The sequence below is a fragment of the Oncorhynchus tshawytscha genome, unplaced genomic scaffold, assembly GCF_018296145.1.
Source record: "Oncorhynchus tshawytscha isolate Ot180627B unplaced genomic scaffold, Otsh_v2.0 Un_contig_14897_pilon_pilon, whole genome shotgun sequence".
Classification (NCBI taxonomy): Eukaryota; Metazoa; Chordata; class Actinopteri; order Salmoniformes; family Salmonidae; genus Oncorhynchus; species Oncorhynchus tshawytscha.
This window is the reverse complement of record NW_024608990.1, coordinates 38,838-59,404: the sequence shown is the minus strand read 5'-3', so window position 1 is coordinate 59,404 and position 20,567 is coordinate 38,838. Positions and strand designations below refer to the sequence as shown.

The 20,567-nt window shown below is 44.6% G+C and overlaps 1 protein-coding gene across 2 annotated transcripts in view; it reads left to right on the top strand.

Moving 5' to 3' along the window:
- Positions 1-5,125: 5,125 nt before the first annotated feature.
- The window catches only part of LOC112261254, an 18,366-nt gene continuing 2,924 nt past the window's right edge, over positions 5,126-20,567 (top strand). The window contains exons 1-5 of one of the 2 annotated variants that reach the window (XM_042313974.1): positions 5,153-5,252; positions 6,190-6,261; positions 18,824-19,049; positions 19,373-19,450; positions 19,791-19,904. In XM_042313974.1, the coding sequence (XP_042169908.1) occupies positions 19,030-19,049; positions 19,373-19,450; positions 19,791-19,904 (212 nt within the window). In that variant the 5' untranslated portion in view covers positions 5,153-5,252; positions 6,190-6,261; positions 18,824-19,029. Of the gene's footprint in view, positions 5,253-6,189; positions 6,262-18,823; positions 19,050-19,372; positions 19,451-19,790; positions 19,905-20,567 lie in introns of both variants that reach the window. The other variant, XM_042313975.1, reaches the window with a different exon arrangement.

Here is a 20,567-nt window from a genome sequence, read left to right as displayed (position 1 = left end):
GGTCCTTGACTAGTCTCTCAAAGCACTTCATGATGACGGATGTGAGTGCTACGGGGCGGTAGTCGTTTAGCTCAGTTACCTTAGCTTTCTTGGGAACAGGAACAATGGTGGCCCTCTTGAAGCATGTGGGAACAGCAGACTGGTATAGGGATTGGTTGAATATGTCCGTAAACACACCGGCCAGCTGGTCTGCGCATGCTCTGAGGGCGCGGCTGGGGATGCCGTCTGGGCCTGCAGCCTTGCGAGGGTTAACACGTTTAAATGTCTTACTCACTTCGGCTGCAGTGAAGGAGAGACCACATGATTCCGTTGCAGGCCGTGTCAGTGGCACTGTATTGTCCTCAAAGCGGGCAAAAAGTTATTTAGTCTGCCTGGGAGCAAGACATCCTGGTCCGTGACTGGGCTGGGTTTCTTCCTGTAGTCCGTGATTGATTGTAGACCCTGCCACATACCTCTTGTGTCTGAGCCGTTGAATTGAGATTCTACTTTGTCTCTGTACTGGCGCTTAGCTTGTTTGATAGCCTTGCGGAGGGAATAGCTGCACTGTTTGTATTCAGTCATGTTACCAGACACCTTGCCCTGATTAAAAGCAGTGGTTCGTGCCTTCAGTTTCACACGAATGCTGCCATCAATCCACGGTTTCTGGTTAGGGAATGTTTTAATCGTTGCTATGGGAACGACATCTTCAACGCACGTTCTAATGAACTCGCACACCGTATCAGCGTATTCGTCAATGTTGTTGTCTGACGCAATACGAAACATCTCCCAGTCCACGTGATGGAAGCAGTCTTGGAGTGTGGAGTCAGCTTGGTCGGACCAGCGTTGGACAGACCTCAGCGTGGGAGCTTCTTGTTTTAGTTTCTGTCTGTAGGCAGGGATCAACAAAATGGAGTCGTGGTCAGCTTTTCCGAAAGGGGGCGGGGCAGGGCCTTATATGCGTCGCGGAAGTTAGAGTAACAATGATCCAGGGTCTTTCCACCCCTGGTTGCGCAATCAATATGCTGATAAAATTTAGGGAGTCTTGTTTTCAGATTAGCCTTGTTAAAATCCCCAGCTACAATGAATGCAGCCTCCGGATAAATCGTTTCCAGTTTGCAGAGAGTTAAATAAAGTTCGTTCAAAGCCACTTTACCCCAATATCAAAGTCATTTTAAATAAGGCCGAAAATTAAATAAACGATTTGGTATCATTTTGATTCCGGAAGATTGAATAGTTGTGCTTCAAACTGTTTGCTTGGAATGCTTTGTAGCTGTGATCTTTATTTGTGCACGAGAGTGCATCCGACGTATTTTTTCCTACCAGAAATGCATCCGAATCAGTTTCCGTACCAAAAAAATGCATCTGACTCAGTTTCCCTACCAGAAAACACTTAAAGTAGTGGTCACCAATTGATCAACTGCTCGATCTTCACCGCATTCTTAGTTGATCACCAATTATTTCTTTAGAAAAGCCAACTATGAATGCTTGCGCTCCTTTTTTGTTTGTTGGTGTTGCGCAGTAGGTGGTAGGTGCACTTGTTTCAGAAGCCCTGCGCACCAGGTAGACAAAGTGTTCCCAATATGAACCGTTTCATTGGTCTGAAAAGACTAACTCCGCCTTACTACCACTTGCGCTGCAGCTACAAGGAATGAGCAGCCAAGTGTATCGATAGCCCTGCGCTTTTGAATTATTATTACCAGCCCAGTATATTTTGATATGGGGAGTATTTCCCTTTCTCTGGTCATAGGAACAACATGCATTGTGTGCAATGAGGCGGATGCGGTGCGACTAGAGTTTCGCCACCAGTGTCCCCTCTCTCCGGTCAGTCTCACCGGAGGAAAGGAAGGAGAGAGCAGGGGCCGTGAGAGGTTGACCCTCTGCAGCCATCTCCCTCCGCTGAGACTAATGCTCAATTGCAAAAAAAAACAAAAAAGGACTAATGCTCAATTACTAAAATGATTAGGATAATATGCGTTTGTTTTAATCAATCATATTTGACCAAAAACAAAGTAGCCTAAACTTGTCTTTGATATCAATTATTTATCATATGAGCTATGCAAAATAGATTGAGTCTCTTTGAAAATGTTTTAGATGAACAGACGGAAAGTTGTTTGTCCTGAATTTATAATATAATATATATAAATGATTCTGGCCATGCTAAGTATATTTCATGAATGACGCAGTTGCGGCGAAATTGAATATAGGCTACAGTCATAGAGTTAGGGGCTCCGGGGCGATAGTCATTTAGCTCGGTTACCTTAGCTTTCTTGGGAACAGGAACAATGGTGGCCCTCTTGAAGCATGTGGGAACAGCAGACTGGGTAAGGATTTATTGAATATGTCCGTAAACACACCAGCCAGTTGGTCAACGCATGCTCTGAGGATGCGGCTGGGGATGCCGTCTGGGCCGGCAGCCTTGCGAGGGTTAACACGTTTAAATGTTTTACTCACGTTGGCTGCAGTGAAGGAGACCCCAGGTTTTGGTAGCGGGCCGTGTCAGTGGCACTGTATTGACCTCAAAGCGAGCAAAGAAGTTGTTTAGTTTGTCTGGGAGCAAGACATTGTGGTCCACGACGGGGCTGGTTTTCCTATTGTATTCTGTGATTGACTGTAGACCCTGCCACATACCTCTTGTGTCTGAGCCTCTACTTTTTCTCTATACTGACGCTTAGCTTGTTTGATTGCCTTGCAATAGCTACACTGTTTGTATTCGGTCATGTTTCCGGTCACCTTGCCCTGATTAAAAGCAGTGATTCGCGCTTTCAGTTGGGGAATGTTTTAATAGACGCTGTGGGTACAACATCACCAATGCACTTGCTAATAAACTCGCTCACCAAATCAGCGTATTCATCAATGTTATTGTCCGACTCTATGCGGAAAATATTTTTTGATCTTGTCACGCCCTGACCTTAGTTATCTTTGTTTTCTTTATTATTTTGGTTAGGTCAGTGTGACGAGGGTGGTTTGTTAGTTTTTGTATTGTCTAGGGGTTTTGTAAGTCTAGGTGTTTATATGTCTATGGTTGCCTGAATTGGTTCTCAATCAGTGGCAGCTGTTTATCGTTGTCTCTGATTGGGGACCATATTTAGGTAGCCATATTCCTTGGGTATTTTGTGGGTTCTTATTCTATGTTTAGTTGCCTGTCTACACTAGTCATATTAGCTTTACAGTTAGTTTTGTTCAGTGTTCGTTCTTTCAATAAAGAATAATGTACGCTTACCACGCTGCGCCTTGGTCTCTTTATGATGACAGTGAAAGACATTTGAAGAAAAAAAAAGTTTACATCCCTGTTAGTGAGCATTTCTCCTTTGCCAAGATAATCCATCCACCTGACAGATGTGGCTTATCAAGAAGCTGATTAAACAGCATGATCAGTACACAAGTTCGCACAAGGCGAGACCCAAATGCAGACACAGGAAGCAGATGGTTGGAATCTTACAATGTTTATTAATCCAAAGGTGTAGGCAAGAGAATGGTTGTGGACAGACAAAAAGGTCCGAACCAGATCAGAGTCCAGGAGATACAGGGTGGCAGACAGGCTCGTGGTCAAGGCAGGCAGAATGGTCAGGCAGGCGGGGCAGACAGGCTCTTTGTCAAGGCAGGCAGAATGGTCAGGCAGGCGGGGCAGACAGGCTTGTGGTCAAGGCAGGCAGAATGGTCAGGCAGGCTTTTGGTCAAGGCAGGCAGAATGGTCAGGCAGGCGTGTAAAAAGTCCAGAAACAGGCAAGGGTCAAAACCCGGAGGACCAAATGAAGGAGAATGCAAAAAACAGGAGAACGGGAAAACCGCTGGTTGACTTGGAAACATACAAGACAAAATGGCACAGAGAGACAGGAAACACAGGGATAAATACACTGGGAAGAACAAGCGACACCCGCAGGGATTGGGGACAATCACAAGGACAGGTGAAACAGATCAGGGTGTGACAATGCGGACAGCCGGAATGTCCACCAGAGCTGTTGCCAGAGAATTTAATGTTTATTTCTCTACCTTAAGCTGCCTCCAACGTTGTTTTAGAAAATGTGGCAGTACGTCCAACGTATTGTGAGGACACAGTACGTCCAACGTATTGTGAGGACACAGTACGTCCAACATATTGTGAGGACACAGTACGTCCAACATATTGTGAGGACACAGTACGTCCAACATATTGTGAGGACACAGTACGTCCAACATATTGTGAGGACACAGTACGTCCAACATATTGTGAGGACACAGTACGTCCAACATATTGTGAGGACACAGTACGGCCTCACAATCGCAGACCACATGTAACCACACCAGCCCAGGACCTCCACATCTGGCTTCTTCACCTGCGGGATCGTCGTAGGGGAGGATGCTGAGGAATATTTCTGTCTGTAATAAAGCCCCTTTGTGGGGAAAAACTCATTCTGATTGTCTGGGCCTGGCTCCCCAGTGGGTGGGTCTGGCTGCCAAGTGATTGGTCCTATGCCCTCCCAGGCCCAACCATGGCTGCACCCCTGCCCAGTCATGATATCCATAGGTTAGGGCCTAATGAATTTATTTAAATTCACTGATTTCCTTATATGAACTGTAACTCAGTAAAATTGTTGAAATTGTTGCATGTTGCGTTTATATTTTTGTTCACTATAAATGGGAGATGTGAATTGCAGGATATTACCAAGTGCCATGTCCTCAGGTAGACGCCACATTAGTATAGCCATTAGCCCAAACTAAGAAAAACATTTTTCACAGTTGATACATGTGCATCCAGGTAGAATTATGTGTGTGAGTCAACATATTTCATGTGATTTAATGCATGTTATTAATGAAGTGTGCTCCATTTGAAGTAGACATTGAAAATACACTTTATTACTTTAAACAAAATGTTTAATATTTTGAGATTGCAGGAAATAGGTTGACTGCTATGTTAAACAACTGCGGTCATGGATTGCCTTGTGGATAGTATTTTCACTGTAGAAAAACAGGGATATCTAAAGTCAGAGACGGTAGAGAAAGCGAGACCCCACTCCCTAATTTATTTGGATTGGAGCGGGGCGACTCGAGTGAAATACTTATTGCCCCTCCACGCGGAGGGGGTGCCCCAGGGTGAGACTTCTCACTGGCAAAGCGGGAAAAGCGTCACCATCTTTGGTAAAGTTGTCCCATGTGATGTATAAGCAGATGCTCGTCCCCTCTCCTTCTGTCTGTCTTCCTCGTCTCACCTCTGGAACAGCATCTTAGGTTTCAACCCTTGAGTTATAACCGTGTCAGTACATGCTCCAGGCTACTCTGAATGCAGCAGGAAAATGGTAAGTCAACATGTTTTTATAAAAGTGCAGTGGTGGAATTAGTACTCAATTGTCATACTTGAGTTAAAGTAAAGATGCCTTAATAGAAAATGACTCAAGTAAAAGTGAAAGTCACCCAGTAAAAAACTACTTGAGTAAAAGTCAAAGTATTTGGTTTTAAATATACTTAAGTATCAAAAGTAAATGGAATTGCTGAAATGTACTTAAATGTCAAAAGTACAAGTATAAACCATTTCAAATGTCTTATATTTAAGCAAACCAGACGGCACAATTGTATTTTATTTATTTATTGGCTGATAGCCAGGGGCACACTCAGACATAATTTACAAACGTAGCGTTTGTGTTTAGTGAGTCCGCCAAATCAGAGGCAGTAGAGATGAACAGGGATGTTCTCTTGATAAGTGTGTGAATTTGACCATTTTCCTGTCAAGTACTTTTGGGTGTCAGGGAGAATTTATGGAGTAAAATGTACATTGTTTTCTTTAGGAATGTAGTGAAGTAAAAGTAAAAGTTGGCAAAAATATTAATGGTAAAGTACAGATACCACCAAAAAGCACTTTACACCACTGCAAAGTGTCAGGTTAAGATGTGTTTTGATGACTGGCAGGTAGGCTGATTCTTATTCAAACTGGGAAAGACTTTAGGACTCACAATGTCGTAACAATTGCGATTCCTCTCAGGTAATTTGAACAGTTAAAAATCAAATGGCCCAGATCTCAAATGATGACAGATTTGTAAGGAAGATTACAAAAAGGGTTTTATTTGTTCTTAGCATCCATGAAACAATTGTCAGATGTTAATGTTATTTTTGTTACATACTTGCAAACTGTATAGCAGCGTTCCAGGTACTTTTTTTGCAGTTGTGCTGTGAGTCTCAGGAGATTGCAACATGATAATCACATGAATGGGTTTCCTGACATGATACATACTTCTCCAGGCGTTGTGAGATGTGATACTGTTCGTAAGCAGAAAAAGACATCTGGAACGCCATCTTTCTCTCAATATAGTTGTAAGTCTAACCGCCTCACATTCAAATCTGGACCAGAGCCAGTTACACTGCTTTTTAAAAATGATTCCCCTCTAATCAGGGACTGATTTAGACCTGAGACACCAGGTGGCTGCCATCAAATGTCAGGTAGAACAGAAAACCAGCAGTAGTCCAGTCCTCGTAGGGTAAACATTGAATACCCCTGGCCCCTAATCAATTGCTAAAGCTACATGTGAGGTTAATAGCTGTGCACATAATCCTAATAGGCCAACCTCTTCATTTGAACATTTTCTTATTTTAGTGCAGTGGCATTCAAAATCTTGAAATGGTGCTGGTTTTGTTCTATTGATTGCGCCAAGCTGTTGTCCCGGTGTAACGATGACGCTGAGAGACAGGAAGCAGGGTGTGAGTTTAACAATAAAGAACATAGCGCGACACAAAACGAGAGCCTCTGGACATGAAAACAGAAACAATACTGCCTGAAGAGTGATGCTAGGGAGTGCTAGATAAAGGGGGAGTAATCAGTAAGTAATGCAGTCCAGATGGGGCACAGGTATGCGTAATTAGGGTTGCCAGGTGCATGTAATGAGGGTTGCCAGGCCCAGTGGTTAGTAAACAGGCGACGTGAGTGACAGATTAGGGAAAGAGTAGACGTGACACCCGGGTCTAAAGCGGTCCCTGATATAGGGTTTTAGTGCAGGAACTAGTATTGTCAGATTGAATTAAAACATAGTTATTTTGACAATGCTGGTTGGTTATGCATCTTGTTGACATTCATCCAACGACACCTTGACTTGCTTTCCACACCCTCACTGCAGAAAACATTTCTCATGAAATCATGTGACTTATAGTTAGAACATTCCTGTAACCGCACCCTGCTACAAGCAGGAAACAAGTGGACAAACCAGAAATATGACATATCTGTTTGATAGTAACCCAGGATGATGAATGTGTGAACATTCTTGTCATCTTTATTGACTAACCACATTGGAACATTCTAATATGTTAGGACATGAACTGGCAGAACAGGTTTAAGCAAAGTGGGGTGCCATTGTTTTCAGGAAGGTGTCTCCATGGTGATAGGAGGGAGGCAGACTAAGGGCAAGGGCAATTGTTAACTATAATTTAATTAAAAAGGATAAACTTAATCACATGATGGTGAACGTTTCCAAGTAGTCTATTCTAAATTGATTTACAATGCTGGTTCTGTATCTTCATCCTTGTAACGGTTTTCTAGTGGTGATGAAGGAGAGTCGGACCAAACTGCAGCGTGTCGATTGCGATCCATGTTTAATACAACAAAGAAACACGAACTTACAAAAAAACAATAAACAAAACCGAAACAGCCTAACTGGTGCAAACTAACAGAGAGTACACATAGGACACTAAGGACAATCACCCACGACAAACTCAAAGAATATGGCTGCCTAAATATGGTTCCCAATCAGAGACAACGATAAGCACCTGCCTCTGATTGAGAACCACTCCAGACAGCCATAGACCTTGCTAGACAACCCACTAAGCTACAATCCCAATACCACCACCAAAACCCCAAGACAAACACACCACAATTACAAAAACCCCATGCCACACCCTGGCCTGACCAAATACATAAAGATAAACACAAAATACTTTGACCAGGGCGTGACAGAACCCCCTAAGGTGCGGACTCCCGAACGCACCTCAAAACAATAGGGAGGGTCCGGGTGGGCGTCTGTCCATGGTGGCGGCTCCGGCGCGGGACGTGGACCCCACTCCTTTAATGTCTTAGTCCCCTCTCCCTTCGTCCCTGGATAGTCCACCCTCGCCGCCGACCATGGCCTAGTAGTCCTCACCCAGAACCCCACTGGACTGAGGAACAGATCGGGACTGAAGGACAGCTCGGGACCGAGGCAGCTCGGGACTGAGGGGAAGCTCGGGAGTGAGAGAAAGCTCAGGAGTGAGAGAAAGCTCAGGAGTGAGAGAAAGCTCAGGAGTGAGAGGAAGCTCAGGAGTGAGAGGAAGCTCAGGAGTGAGAGGAAGCTCAGGAGTGAGAGGAAGCTCAGGAGTGAGAGGAAGCTCAGGAGTGAGAGGAAGCTCAGGCAGGTAGATAGATCTACCAGCTCCTGGCTGGCTGGTGGTTTCAGCAGATCCTGGCTGACTGGCAGATCCTGGCTGACTGGCAGATCTGGAAGAGTCTGGTTGACTGGCAGATCTGGAAGAGTCTGGTTGACTGGCAGATCTGGAAGAGTCTGGTTGACTGGCAGATCTGGAAGAGTCTGGTTGACTGGCAGATCTGGAAGAGTCTGGTTGACTGGCAGATCTGGAAGAGTCTGGTTGACTGGCAGATCTGGAAGAGTCTGGCTGACTGGCAGATCTGGAAGAGTCTGGCAGACTGGCGATGCTGGGCAGACCGGCGGCGCCGGGCAGACTGGCGGCGCCGGGCAGACTGGCGGCGCCGGGCAGACTGGCGACGCTGGGCAGACTGGCGACGCTGGGCAGACTGGCGGTGCTGGGCAGACTGACGACGCTGGGCAGACTGACGACGCTGGGCAGACTGGCGGTGCTGGGCAGACTGGCGATGCTGGGCAGACTGGCGATGCTGGGCAGACTGGCGATGCTGGGCAGACTGGCGATGCTGGGCAGACTGATGGCGCTGGGCAGACTGGCGATGCTGGGCAGACGGGGGCACTGGCGGCGCTGGGCAGACTGGCGGCACTAGCTGCTCCATATAGGCTGACAGCTCTGGCGGCTTCTTACAGACTGACCGCTCTGGCGGCTCCGTGCTGACTGGCAGCTCCTTGCAGACTGGCAGCTCCTTGCAGACTGGCAGCTCCTTACAGACTGACAGCTCCGTGCAGACTGACAGCTCCGTGCAGACTGACAGCTCCGTGCAGACTGGCTGCTCCATGCAGACTGGCTGCTCCATGCAGACTGACAGCTCTGGCTGCTTCATGCAGACTGACAGCTCTGGCTGCTCCATGTAGACTGGCTGCTTCATGCAGACTGGCAGCTCGGGCTGCTTCATGTAGACTGACAGCTCTGGCTGCTCCATGCGGACTGACAGCTCTGGCTGCTCCATGTAGACTGACTGCTTCATGCAGACTGGCAGCTCGGGCTGCTTCATGTAGACTGACAGCTCTGGCTCCTCCATGCAGACTGACAGCTCTGACTGCTCCATGCAGACTGACAGCTCTGGCTGCTTCATGCAGACTGGCAGCTCTGGCTGCTCTATGTAGACTGGCTGCTTCATGCAGACTGGCAGCTCGGGCTGCTTCATGTAGACTGACAGCTCTGGCTGCTCCATGCGGACTGACAGCTCTGGCTGCTCCATGCAGACTGACAGCTCTGGCTGCTCCATGCGGACTGACAGCTCTGGCTGCTCCATGCGGACTGACAGCTCTGGCTGCTCCATGTAGACTGGCTGCTTCATGCAGACTGGCAGCTCGGGCTGCTTCATGTAGACTGACAGCTCTGGCTGCTCCATGTAGACTGGCTGCTTCATGCAGACTGGCAGCTCTGGCTGCTCCATGCAGACTGACAGCTCTGACTGCTCCATGCAGACTGACAGCTCTGACTGCTCCATGCAGACTGACAGCTCTGACTGCTCCATGCAGACTGACAGCTCTGGCTGCTTCATGCAGACTGGCAGCTCTGGCTGCGCTGAACAGGCGGGAGACTCCTGCAGCGCTGTGTCGGAGGAAGGCTCTGGCTGCGCTAAACAGGCGGAAGACTCCGGCAGCGCTGTAGAGGAGGAAGGCTCTGGCTGCGCTGAACAGGCGGGAGGCTCCGGCAGCGCTGTAGAGGAGAAAGGCTCTGGCTGCGCTGAACAGGCGGGAGGCTCCGGCAGCGCTGTAGAGGAGGAAGGCTCTGGCTGCGTTAAACAGGCGGGAGACTCCAGCAGCGCAGGAGAGGAGAAAAGCGCTGGCTGCGCTGAACAGGCGAGGCACACTGAAGGCCTGGTGCGTGGTGCTGGAACTGGTGGTACTGGATCGAGGACACGCACAGGAAGCCTGGTGCGGGGAGCTGCTACCGGAGGGCTGGGGTGTGGAGGTGGTACTGGATAGACCGGACCGTGCAGGCGCACTGGAGCTCTTGAGCACCGAGCCTGCCCAACCTTACCTGGCTCGATGCCCACTCTAGCCCGGCCGATACGAGGAGCTGGAATATACCGAACCGGGCTGTGCACCCGCACTGGAGACACCGTGCGCTCCACAGCATAACACGGTGCCTGCCCGGTCTCTCCAGCCCCCGGTAAGCACAGGGAGTTTGCGCAGGTCTCCTACCTGGCATAGCCATACTCCCTGTAAGCCCCCAAGAAATTTTTGGGGCTGACTCTCGGGCTTCCATCCGCTCTGCCGTGCTAGCTCCTCATAATGCCGCCTCTCTGCTTTTGCTGCCTCCAGCTCGGCTTTGGGGCGACAATAATCTCCAGGCTCATTCCAGGGTCCTTTACCGTCCAATTCCTCCTCCCATGTCCATAACTCCAGGTGGTGCAACCTCTCCCACTGTAGCTGCTGCTGCTCCTGCTGCTGCTGCCTCTGTTGCCTCTTCTCCTGTTGCTCCTTTGGGCGGCTACACTCCCCTGGTTTAGCCCAGGGTCCTCTCCCGTCGAAGATCTCCTCCCATGACCAGAAATCCTTGGTGAGCATCTCCTTTTTCGGCTGCTCCTGCCTGTTGACACGCCGCTTGGTCCGTTGGTGGTGGGTGATTCTGTAACGGTTTTCTAGTGGTGATGAAGGAGAGTCGGACCAAACTGCAGCGTGTCGATTGCGATCCATGTTTAATACAACAAAGAAACACGAACTTACAAAAAAACAATAAACAAAACCGAAACAGCCTAACTGGTGCAAACTAACAGAGAGTACACATAGGACACTAAGGACAATCACCCACGACAAACTCAAAGAATATGGCTGCCTAAATATGGTTCCCAATCAGAGACAACGATAAGCACCTGCCTCTGATTGAGAACCACTCCAGACAGCCATAGACCTTGCTAGACAACCCACTAAGCTACAATCCCAATACCACCACCAAAACCCCAAGACAAACACACCACAATTACAAAAACCCCATGCCACACCCTGGCCTGACCAAATACATAAAGATAAACACAAAATACTTTGACCAGGGCGTGACAATCCTAGGACACCTTGACTTGCAACACACTCCCTGGCACTTTAGAAAAAACTGCCATTTTTCTTAAAACAACATTTACTGAAATAACTAAAAAAGCATAAACTCTAGCAGTTTATTTCCCTTTAAAGTTTATTCCAGCCTAAGCATGACCTTCATCCACGTACATTTTTTTATTCCAAAAGTTGCTGTTTTGTGTTAGCAATTAGACATTGTTCATAGGGGAGGGGAAGGGGGTGCTAGTTACCCCTGGTATCCTACATCACACACCCTCACTGCAGACATATTTTCTGATGAAATTACGTGACTTATAGTTAGAGAAAGGATTCCTGTAACCGCACCCTGCTACAAGCAGGAAACAAGTTATGGAGGAACCAGAAATATAACATATCTGTTTGAGAGTAACCCAGGAGGATGAATGTGAGACGTATCTTGTCATCTTTTTGGCTAATCACATTGGAACATTCTAATCCAGTCCATATTTTCATTATACTGAAAAAGCTGCTGTAGTGTATTCTACTAGTGAACATTACTGCAGTCCAGTCCATGTTTTCATTATACTGATAACTACTGATAGTCCAGTCCATGTTTTCATTATACTGATAACTACTGATAGTCATTATACTGATAACTACTGATAGTCCAGTCCATGTTTTCATTATACAGATAACTACTGATAGTCCAGTCCATGTTTTCATTATACAGATAACTACTGATAGTCCAGTCAATGTTTTCATTATACTGATAACTACTGATAGTCCAGTCCATGTTTTCATTATACTGATAACTACTGATAGTCCAGTCCATGTTTTCATTATACTGATAACTACTGTAGTGTAGCCTACTAGTGAACATTACTGATAGTCCAGTCCATGTTTTCATTATACTGATAACTACTGTAGTGTATCCTACTAGTGAACATTACTGATAGTCCAGTCCATGTTTTCATTATACTGATAACTACTGTAGTGTAGTGAACATTACTGATAGTCCAGTCCATGTTTTCATTATACTGATAACTACTAGTGAACATGAACATTACTGATAGTCCCATGTTTTCCTGATAACTTTTCCTATTATACTGATAACTACTGATAACTACTGTAGTGTAGTGAACATTACTGATAGTCCAGTCCATGTTTTCATTATACTGATAACTACTGTAGTGTATCCTACTAGTGAACATTACTGATAGTCCAGTTCATGTTTTCATTATACTGATAACTACTGTAGTGTATCCTACTAGTGAACATTACTGATAGTCCAGTCCATGTTTTCATTATACTGATAACTACTGTAGTGTATCCTACTAGTGAACATTACTGATAGTCCAGTCCATGTTTTCATTATACTGATAACTACTGTAGTGTATCCTACTAGTGAACATTACTGATAGTCCAGTCCATGTTTTCATTATACTGATACACCTTGTTCCATTCCATGTTTTATTTATGCACTAGTTAGCTACAGGTTTAGTGAACAACAATGTATCTATGTATCCCCATAATCCTTTCAGTAAAGTTCAACAAATTATATCAGACGCCTGACTCCCATTCTTATGGAGTGAACATTATTTATAAGAAGGGTTACATGGAGAAAATCTGACCTCTGAAATGAAAATGGATGGCCCTCCCTTCAGCAAAATATATTTGACCTAAACCCTCACGGAACGCTTAAAAAAAGTTAACCCCCTTCATACCCAAAACGATAATTAAAACAAAGTGGATAGCAGAGAACATGTCTACCGTTTATTCTCACTTCTTGGACAGACCAGAGCCTTAGAGATGCAATTTCAGATCTGTCCTTTGTCTTGTAAGGATTCATTTTGGCACAGAGCTGCGGGCCAGAAGGTTGTTACTTTGCAAACCACCGTGGACAAGAGTAGGGGTGGAAAGATGTGCTTTACAGTAAAAGGCTCCCGAGTGGCGCAGCTGTCTAAGGCACTGCATCTCAATGCTAGAGGAGTCACTACAGACCCTGGTTTGATTCCAGGCTTTATCACAACCGGCTGTGATTAGGAGTCCCATAGGCCGGTGCACAATTGACTTGGGTTTGGCCGGGGTAGGCCGTCATTGTAAATAAGAATTTGTTCTTAACTGACTTGCCTAGTTTAAAAAATATATATATATATTTAAAAAAGTTTTGCATAAATCTAGCATCATATTTGCAGGTTCGAGAAAAAATTCAATTTTATACAAATGTAATGCAATTTGACATAATTTTACATATTAGCACAATCTTTTTTTAATACCACACAAATTACAGAATCACAGGTTAAGAATGGACAGAGAAATATGCCTATGTGTTCATCTTATCAAATTTCTCCAATGCCAAACTTTTCTAACAGTGGCTTAACCCAACGAGAGAAGGTCATAAGTGTTTCCCTAAAAGCTGTCTGGTTTTAAACATCTTGTATTATACAGAAAGTAAATATTTTAATCAATTGATAGTGACATAATTAGATTATTTCTCTCAAAGAAACGAAACAAACTTTCCTGGGTATTTTACATCTTGTTTCTAGCCTAAAGCATCGCGGACCAAAGCCCTGTTATAGATCACGTTATATAATCAGATCTGTTTTATTTTCTTCTAAATCTTAAGCTATCAAGGGGTAGGCCTGTGCAGTTTTCCATCCCAAAGTAAATATAAGTCCAATGATATACCCTCTCATAGGCCTTCAATTCCAGTCTTGGTTTTAACTTAAAGCTGCAATGTGTAATAATGTGAGTTATAGATCTGTCATACGTCTAAGAAGCGGTATCTGTTCAATCTGTGCTATTTCTATGATTCCAGATCATACGTTTTGTTTTTGCTTCTTTTACCTCTGGTTTTATATACCATTTTCAAACAGCTGAAAATATAATATTTTTGGTTATGGAAAACATATTTCACAGCAGTTTAGATGGTACAATGATTCTTCACACAAAGACTGGTTGTTAAGTCACATAAACTGAAATTAGGCGAACTATTCAAATTTTAGCGACCAGGAAATGCCAGAGCTATTTCTGTATATTGCACCTTTAACAGCCCTTCACTGACACTGAGGTAGGCTATTTAAAGAGTGCAGCGTGGGTGGAGGAATTGACCAAATCTATGTATATAGCAGCCTATAACCTAATTTCGTCTGTCAAACAGGTAGGCTTACCTCTTATTTCTTAAATAGAACGATTTCTCATTCTAAAATACTGAGAAATATTTAACTTTCATCAATTACAAATTACATGGAGTAGATTTTTCAACAGGCTCCTCCGTCATGACGTCCCCTGAATGCCCATCTGCTAGCCTGCTAGCCGCGGCCCGCTAGCTGTCTAGAGCATATTGCTCTGTCAGCTGAAGAGATCCATTGGCCAATTTCTTGGACCACTATACCTATTTTGCCAATTGGGCTGGACCCCTTTACTACACGGAGCTCTACTAATCCATCATGACTGGTCTGCCCACGTAACCGCAATAGGAGCCTACAACCGACTTCTTCCATCGCGACGTTCCTCTAATGCCCTTCTGCTAGCTTGCTAGCCCTGGCCCGTTAGCTGTCTGAATCGCCGTGTCTCCAGGCAGCCTAACTACTCACTGGCCCCTATGATCACTACGCATGCCTCTCCCTAATGTCAATATGTCTTGTCCATTGCTGTTTTGGTTAGTGATTGTCTTATTTCACTGTAGAGCCTCTAGCCCTGCTCAATATGCCTTAGCTAACCCTTTAGTTCCACATCCCACACATGCAGTGACTTCACCTGGTTTAAATGATGTTTCTAGAGACAGTATTTCTCTCAACATTACCTCCACTGTATTCACATCCTACCATACCTTTGTCTGTACATTATGCCTTGAATCTATTCTATCATACCCAGAAACCTGCTCCTTTTACTCACTGTTCTGAATGTACTAGACGACCAGTTCGTATAGCCTTTAGCCGTACCCTTATCCTACTCCTCCTCTGTTCCTCTGGTGATATAGAGGTTAATCGAGGCCCTGCCGTGCCTATCTCCACTCCCATTCCCCAGGTGCACTCATTTGTTGATTTCTGTAACCGTAAAAGCCTTGGTTTCATGCATGTTAACATTAGAAGCCTCCACCCTAAGTTTGTTTTATTCACTGCTTTAGCACACTCTGCCAATCCGGATGTCCTAGCCGTGTCTGAATCCTGACCACCAAAAACCCTGAAATTTCCATCCCCAACTATAACATTTTCCGACAAGATATAAATGCCAATGGGGGCGGAGTTGCAAGCTACGGCAGAGATAGCCTGCAGAGTTCTGTCTTACTATCCAGGTCTGTGCCCAAACAATTTGAGCTTCTACTTTTAAAAATTCACCTTTCCAGAAACAAGTATCTCACCTTTGCTGCTTGCTATAGACCACCTTCTGCCCCCAGCTATGCCATGGACACCATATGTCAATTGGTTGCCCCCCATCTATCTTCAGAGCTTGTGCTGTTAGGTGACCTAAACTGGGACCTGCTTAACGCCCCAGCCATCCTACAATCTAAATTTGATGCCCTTAATCTCACAGAAATTATCAAGGAACCTCTGCTGTCTTCAACCAAGATCTCAGCAATCACTGCCTCATTGCCTGCGTCCGTAATGGGTCTGCGGTCAAACGACTAACCCTCATCACTGTCAAACGCTCCCTAAAACACTTCAGCAAGCAGGCCTTTCTAATCGACCTGGCCCGGGTATCCTGGAAGGATATTGACCTCATCCTGTCAGTAGAGGATGCCTGTTTATTCTTTAAAAGTGCTTTCCTCAACATCTTAAATAAGCATGCCCCATTCAAAAAATGTAGAACCAGGCACAGATATAGCCCTTGGTTCACTCCAGACCTGACTGCCCTTGACCAGCACAAAAACATCCTGTGGCGTACTGCATTAGCATCGAATAGCCCCCGTAATATACAACTTTTCAGAGAAGTTAGGAACCAATATACACAGGCAGTTAGGAATGCAAAGGCTAGCTTTTTCAAACAGAAATATGCATCCTGTGGCACAAACTCAAAAAACAAACTTAAAAATGTTCTGCGACACTGTAAAAACAAAAGTTCTGCGACACTGTAAAAACAAAAGTTCTGCGACACTGCGACACTGTGAAGTCCATGGAGAATAAGAGCACCTCCTCCCAGCTGACCCACTAGGAAACACTGTCACCACTGATAAATCCACGATAATTGAGAATTTCAATAAGCATTTTTCAACAGCTGGCCATGCCTTCCACCTGGCTACCCCTACCCTGGTCAACATCCCTGCACCCCCCACAGCAACTCGCCCAAGCATCCCCATTTCTCCTTCACCCAAATCCAGAAAGCTAATGTTCTGAAAGAGCTGCAAAATCTGGACCACTACAAATCAGCTGGGCTAGACAATCTGGAATCTCTGTTTCTAAAATTATCTGCAGAAATGGTTGCAACCCCTAATACTAGCCTGTTCAACCTCTCTCTCTCGTATTGTCTGAGATCCCCAAAGATTGGAAAGCTGCCGCGATCATCCCCCTCTTCAAAGGGGGAGAAACTCTAGACCCAAACTCCTACAGACCTATATCTATCCTACCCTGTCTTTCTAAGGTCTTCGAAAGCCTCATTAACAAACAGATCACCGACCATTTTGAATCCCACCGTACCTTCTCCGCTATGCAATCTGGTTTCCGAGCTGGTCATGGGTGCAGCTCAGCCACGCTCAAGGTCCTAAACCGTATCTTAACTGCCATCAACAAAATACAATACTGTGCAGGAGTATTCATCGACCTGGCCAATGCTTTCGACTCTGTCAATCACCACATTCTTATTGGCAGACTCAACAGCCTTGGTGTTTCAAATGACTGTCTCGCCTGGTTCACCAACTACCTCTCAGATAGAGTTCAGTGTGTCAAATCAGAGGGCCTGTTGTCCGGACCTCTGGCAGTCTCTATGGGGGTGCCACAGGGTTCAATTCTCAGGCCGATCTCTTCTCTGTATACATCAATGATGTCGCTCTTGCTGCAGGTGATTCTCTGATCCATCTCAATGCAGACGACACCATTCTTTATACATCTGGCCCTTCTTTGGACACTGTGTTAACTAACCTCCAGAGGAGCTTCAATGCCATACAACTCTCCTTCCCTGGCCTCCAACTGCTCTTAAATGCAATTAAAACTAAATGCATGCTTTTCAACCGACCCTCACCTGCCCACCCGTCCAGCATCACTACTCTGGACGGTTCTGACTTAGAATGTAAACTCTCCTTCCAGACTAACATCAAGCATCTCCAATCTAGAATCGGCTTCCTATTCCGCAACAAAGCATCCTTCACTCATGCTGCCAAACATACCCTCATAAAACTGACTATCCTACCGATCCTCGACTTTGGCGATGTAATTTACAAAATAGCATCCAATACTCTTCTCAACAAATTGGATGCAATCTATCACAGTGCCATCCGTTTTGTCACCAAAGCCCCATATACCTCCCACCACTGCGACCTGTATGCTCTCGTTGGCTGGCCCTCGCTTCAAACTTGTCGCCAAAGCCACTGGCTACAGGTTATCTACAAGTCTCTGCTAAGTAAAGCTCCGCCTTATCTCAGTTCACTGGTCACCATAGCTGCACCCACTCGTAGCACGCGCTCCAGCAGGTATATTTCACTGGTCACCCCCAATGCCAAATCCTCCTTTGGCCGCCTTTCCTTTCAGTTCTCTGCTGCCAATGACTGGAATGAACTGCAAAAATCACTGAAGCTGGAGACTCATATCTCCCTCACTAACTTTAAGCACCAGCTGTCAGATCAGCTCACAGATTACTGCGCCTGTACATAACCCATCTGTAAATAGCCCATTCAACTACCTCATCCCCATACTGTTATTTATTTATTTATTTTGCTCCTTTGCACCCCAGTATCTCTACTTGCACATTCATCTTCTGCACATCTATCACTCCAGTGTTTAATTGCTATATTGTAATTACCACTATAGCCTATTTATTGCCTTACCTACCTATCTTACTTACTTATCTTACCTCATTTGCACACACTCTATATAGACTTTTTCTATTGTATTGTTGACTGTATGTTTTGTTTATTCCATGTGTAACTAACTCTGTGTTGTTGTTTGTGTTGCACTGCTTTGCTTTATCTTGGCCAGGTTCGGGGTTGTAAATGAGAACTTGTTCTCAACTAGCCGAACTGGTTAAATAAAGGTGAAATAAAATAAATAAAAAAGATTTGAAAAATACTAAACCTCCCTTTGACTGAAATTGAAAAAGCATTACTCTCCATCATTTTCCCCCAGGTAACCATTCTGTGCATTTCAATCTGTCCCTTATAATCATAAGATAATACAACAGGAAGAGGAACATTACAGTGTATTGTAGTTTTTACCAATGCATTTATCACTGATTGGTTTAGGCTACAAACACCAACATAAACCCCCAGAGCAGTGAAGCAGTATTTTTGAGTCAAAAAGGTTTTGTCAATATCTTGAATGTAGTCTTCTGATTTACAGATTGATATGGGACCAGACCAGTCCTCTTCAGGATTGTGAGACCTCCTCTCTGAGAGTTCTAATGAGTTATCATCAGATTGATATGGGACCAGACCAGTCCTCTTCAGGATTGTGAGACCTCCACTCTGAGAGTTATAATGAGTTATCATTAGGTGGCTAAGGGTGGAGCCATCCCTAAAGAAAGACATAAGGATCTTGATGAGACCATGGACCCTGATATGAAGAGGTGGGTGTGTCCAATAGCATGTGTAGAAATTCTCATGATGTCTGTTTCCATTGCAGTTATCAGGATGACAGTTGATTATATAGTAATTACTGGCATCATAAGCAAGGTTTAGTAATAGATTACATTAAAATGTTGTAGGTTTCATTTTCAACTGTATACAGTCTCCAGTGATAAAATGGTGGAACTCAGTTTCCCCCCATTTAACCGCTTCAGTATGCCTAAACACTGCAGTATTTCCTTTCCATTAAACTAGTACCCTGTGTTCCCCATATCACTATCAGGAAGTTCTCAGAAGCTAAAGCTTAATTCTACTCTGTTCACAGTGTCCATGTGCATAAAACAGACTTTTCTACACCCAGCTGGGAGTCCACTAGAACACTGGAGAGTGACAGAGAACTAAGGTGTTCTAATTATAATTTGTTGTGTATCTTATTTTCTTGATTACCTCACAATTCACACTTAAGTCGCAGTTCAATGTTTTTTTCAATTGTTGTAATAGAATAACAGAGAAGAATTGGGAATAAATTAAAATGCTTTGTACTGAAATACATTTAGTAATTCCTTAATTAGTAATAATATAATCCTACTTAGTATATTATATAGTAGGTAATCAATTACTATCTGTTATGAACGGTAAACCAATACAACACGTGCAGTGTTGTATGACCCATGTGTATAACAAAGACATCACATATGGTTCCTGTCAGTTTGATTGAATATACAGTACTTTACTGTTTGCAGGGTCCATATGGAGAGAGCAGAGTCACCAGCCCCCAGTTACCTATCAATGAAGACTCACCAATCTATGGAAACACCTAATTCTTTCAAGGAAGGAGACTTTACTCAAAAAGAGGGGTAAGACATTTATTTTCGAACTTTATAAATGTTGATCACAATATGAATTAATTTCTTGACTTTTCCACCAGACATATGGTAGGTCTAATAACAATGATACAAGGTGTAGTTGAGTTACCATGGCATTGGCACTTTCAGAACTATTCCATTGGTTCCATTATATGGGACACACTGAATAAAGTGCAGGCAGCTCAAATATTTGAAGTATTTGACAATGTATTTTATTCATGTCTGACTTCCATCCCTCAACGTTTTGAATTAGTGTAACTTATAGGATCCATCTGGAGAGAGCAGAGTCACCATCTCAGAGTTATGTATTACTGTACTTATAGGATCCATCTGGAGAGAGCAGAGTCACAGTCTCAGAGTTATGTATTACTGTACTTATAGGATCCATCTGGAGAGAGCAGAGTCACCATCTCAGAGTTATGTATTACTGTACTTATAGGATCCATCTGGAGAGAGCAGAGTCACCATCTCAGAGTTATGTATTACTGTACTTATAGGATCCATCTGGAGAGAGCAGAGTCACCATCTCAGAGTTATGTATTACTGTACTTATAGGATCCATCTGGAGAGAGCAGAGTCACCATCTCAGAGTTATGTATTACTGTACTTATAGGATCCATCTGGAGAGAGCAGAGTCACAGTCTCAGAGTTATG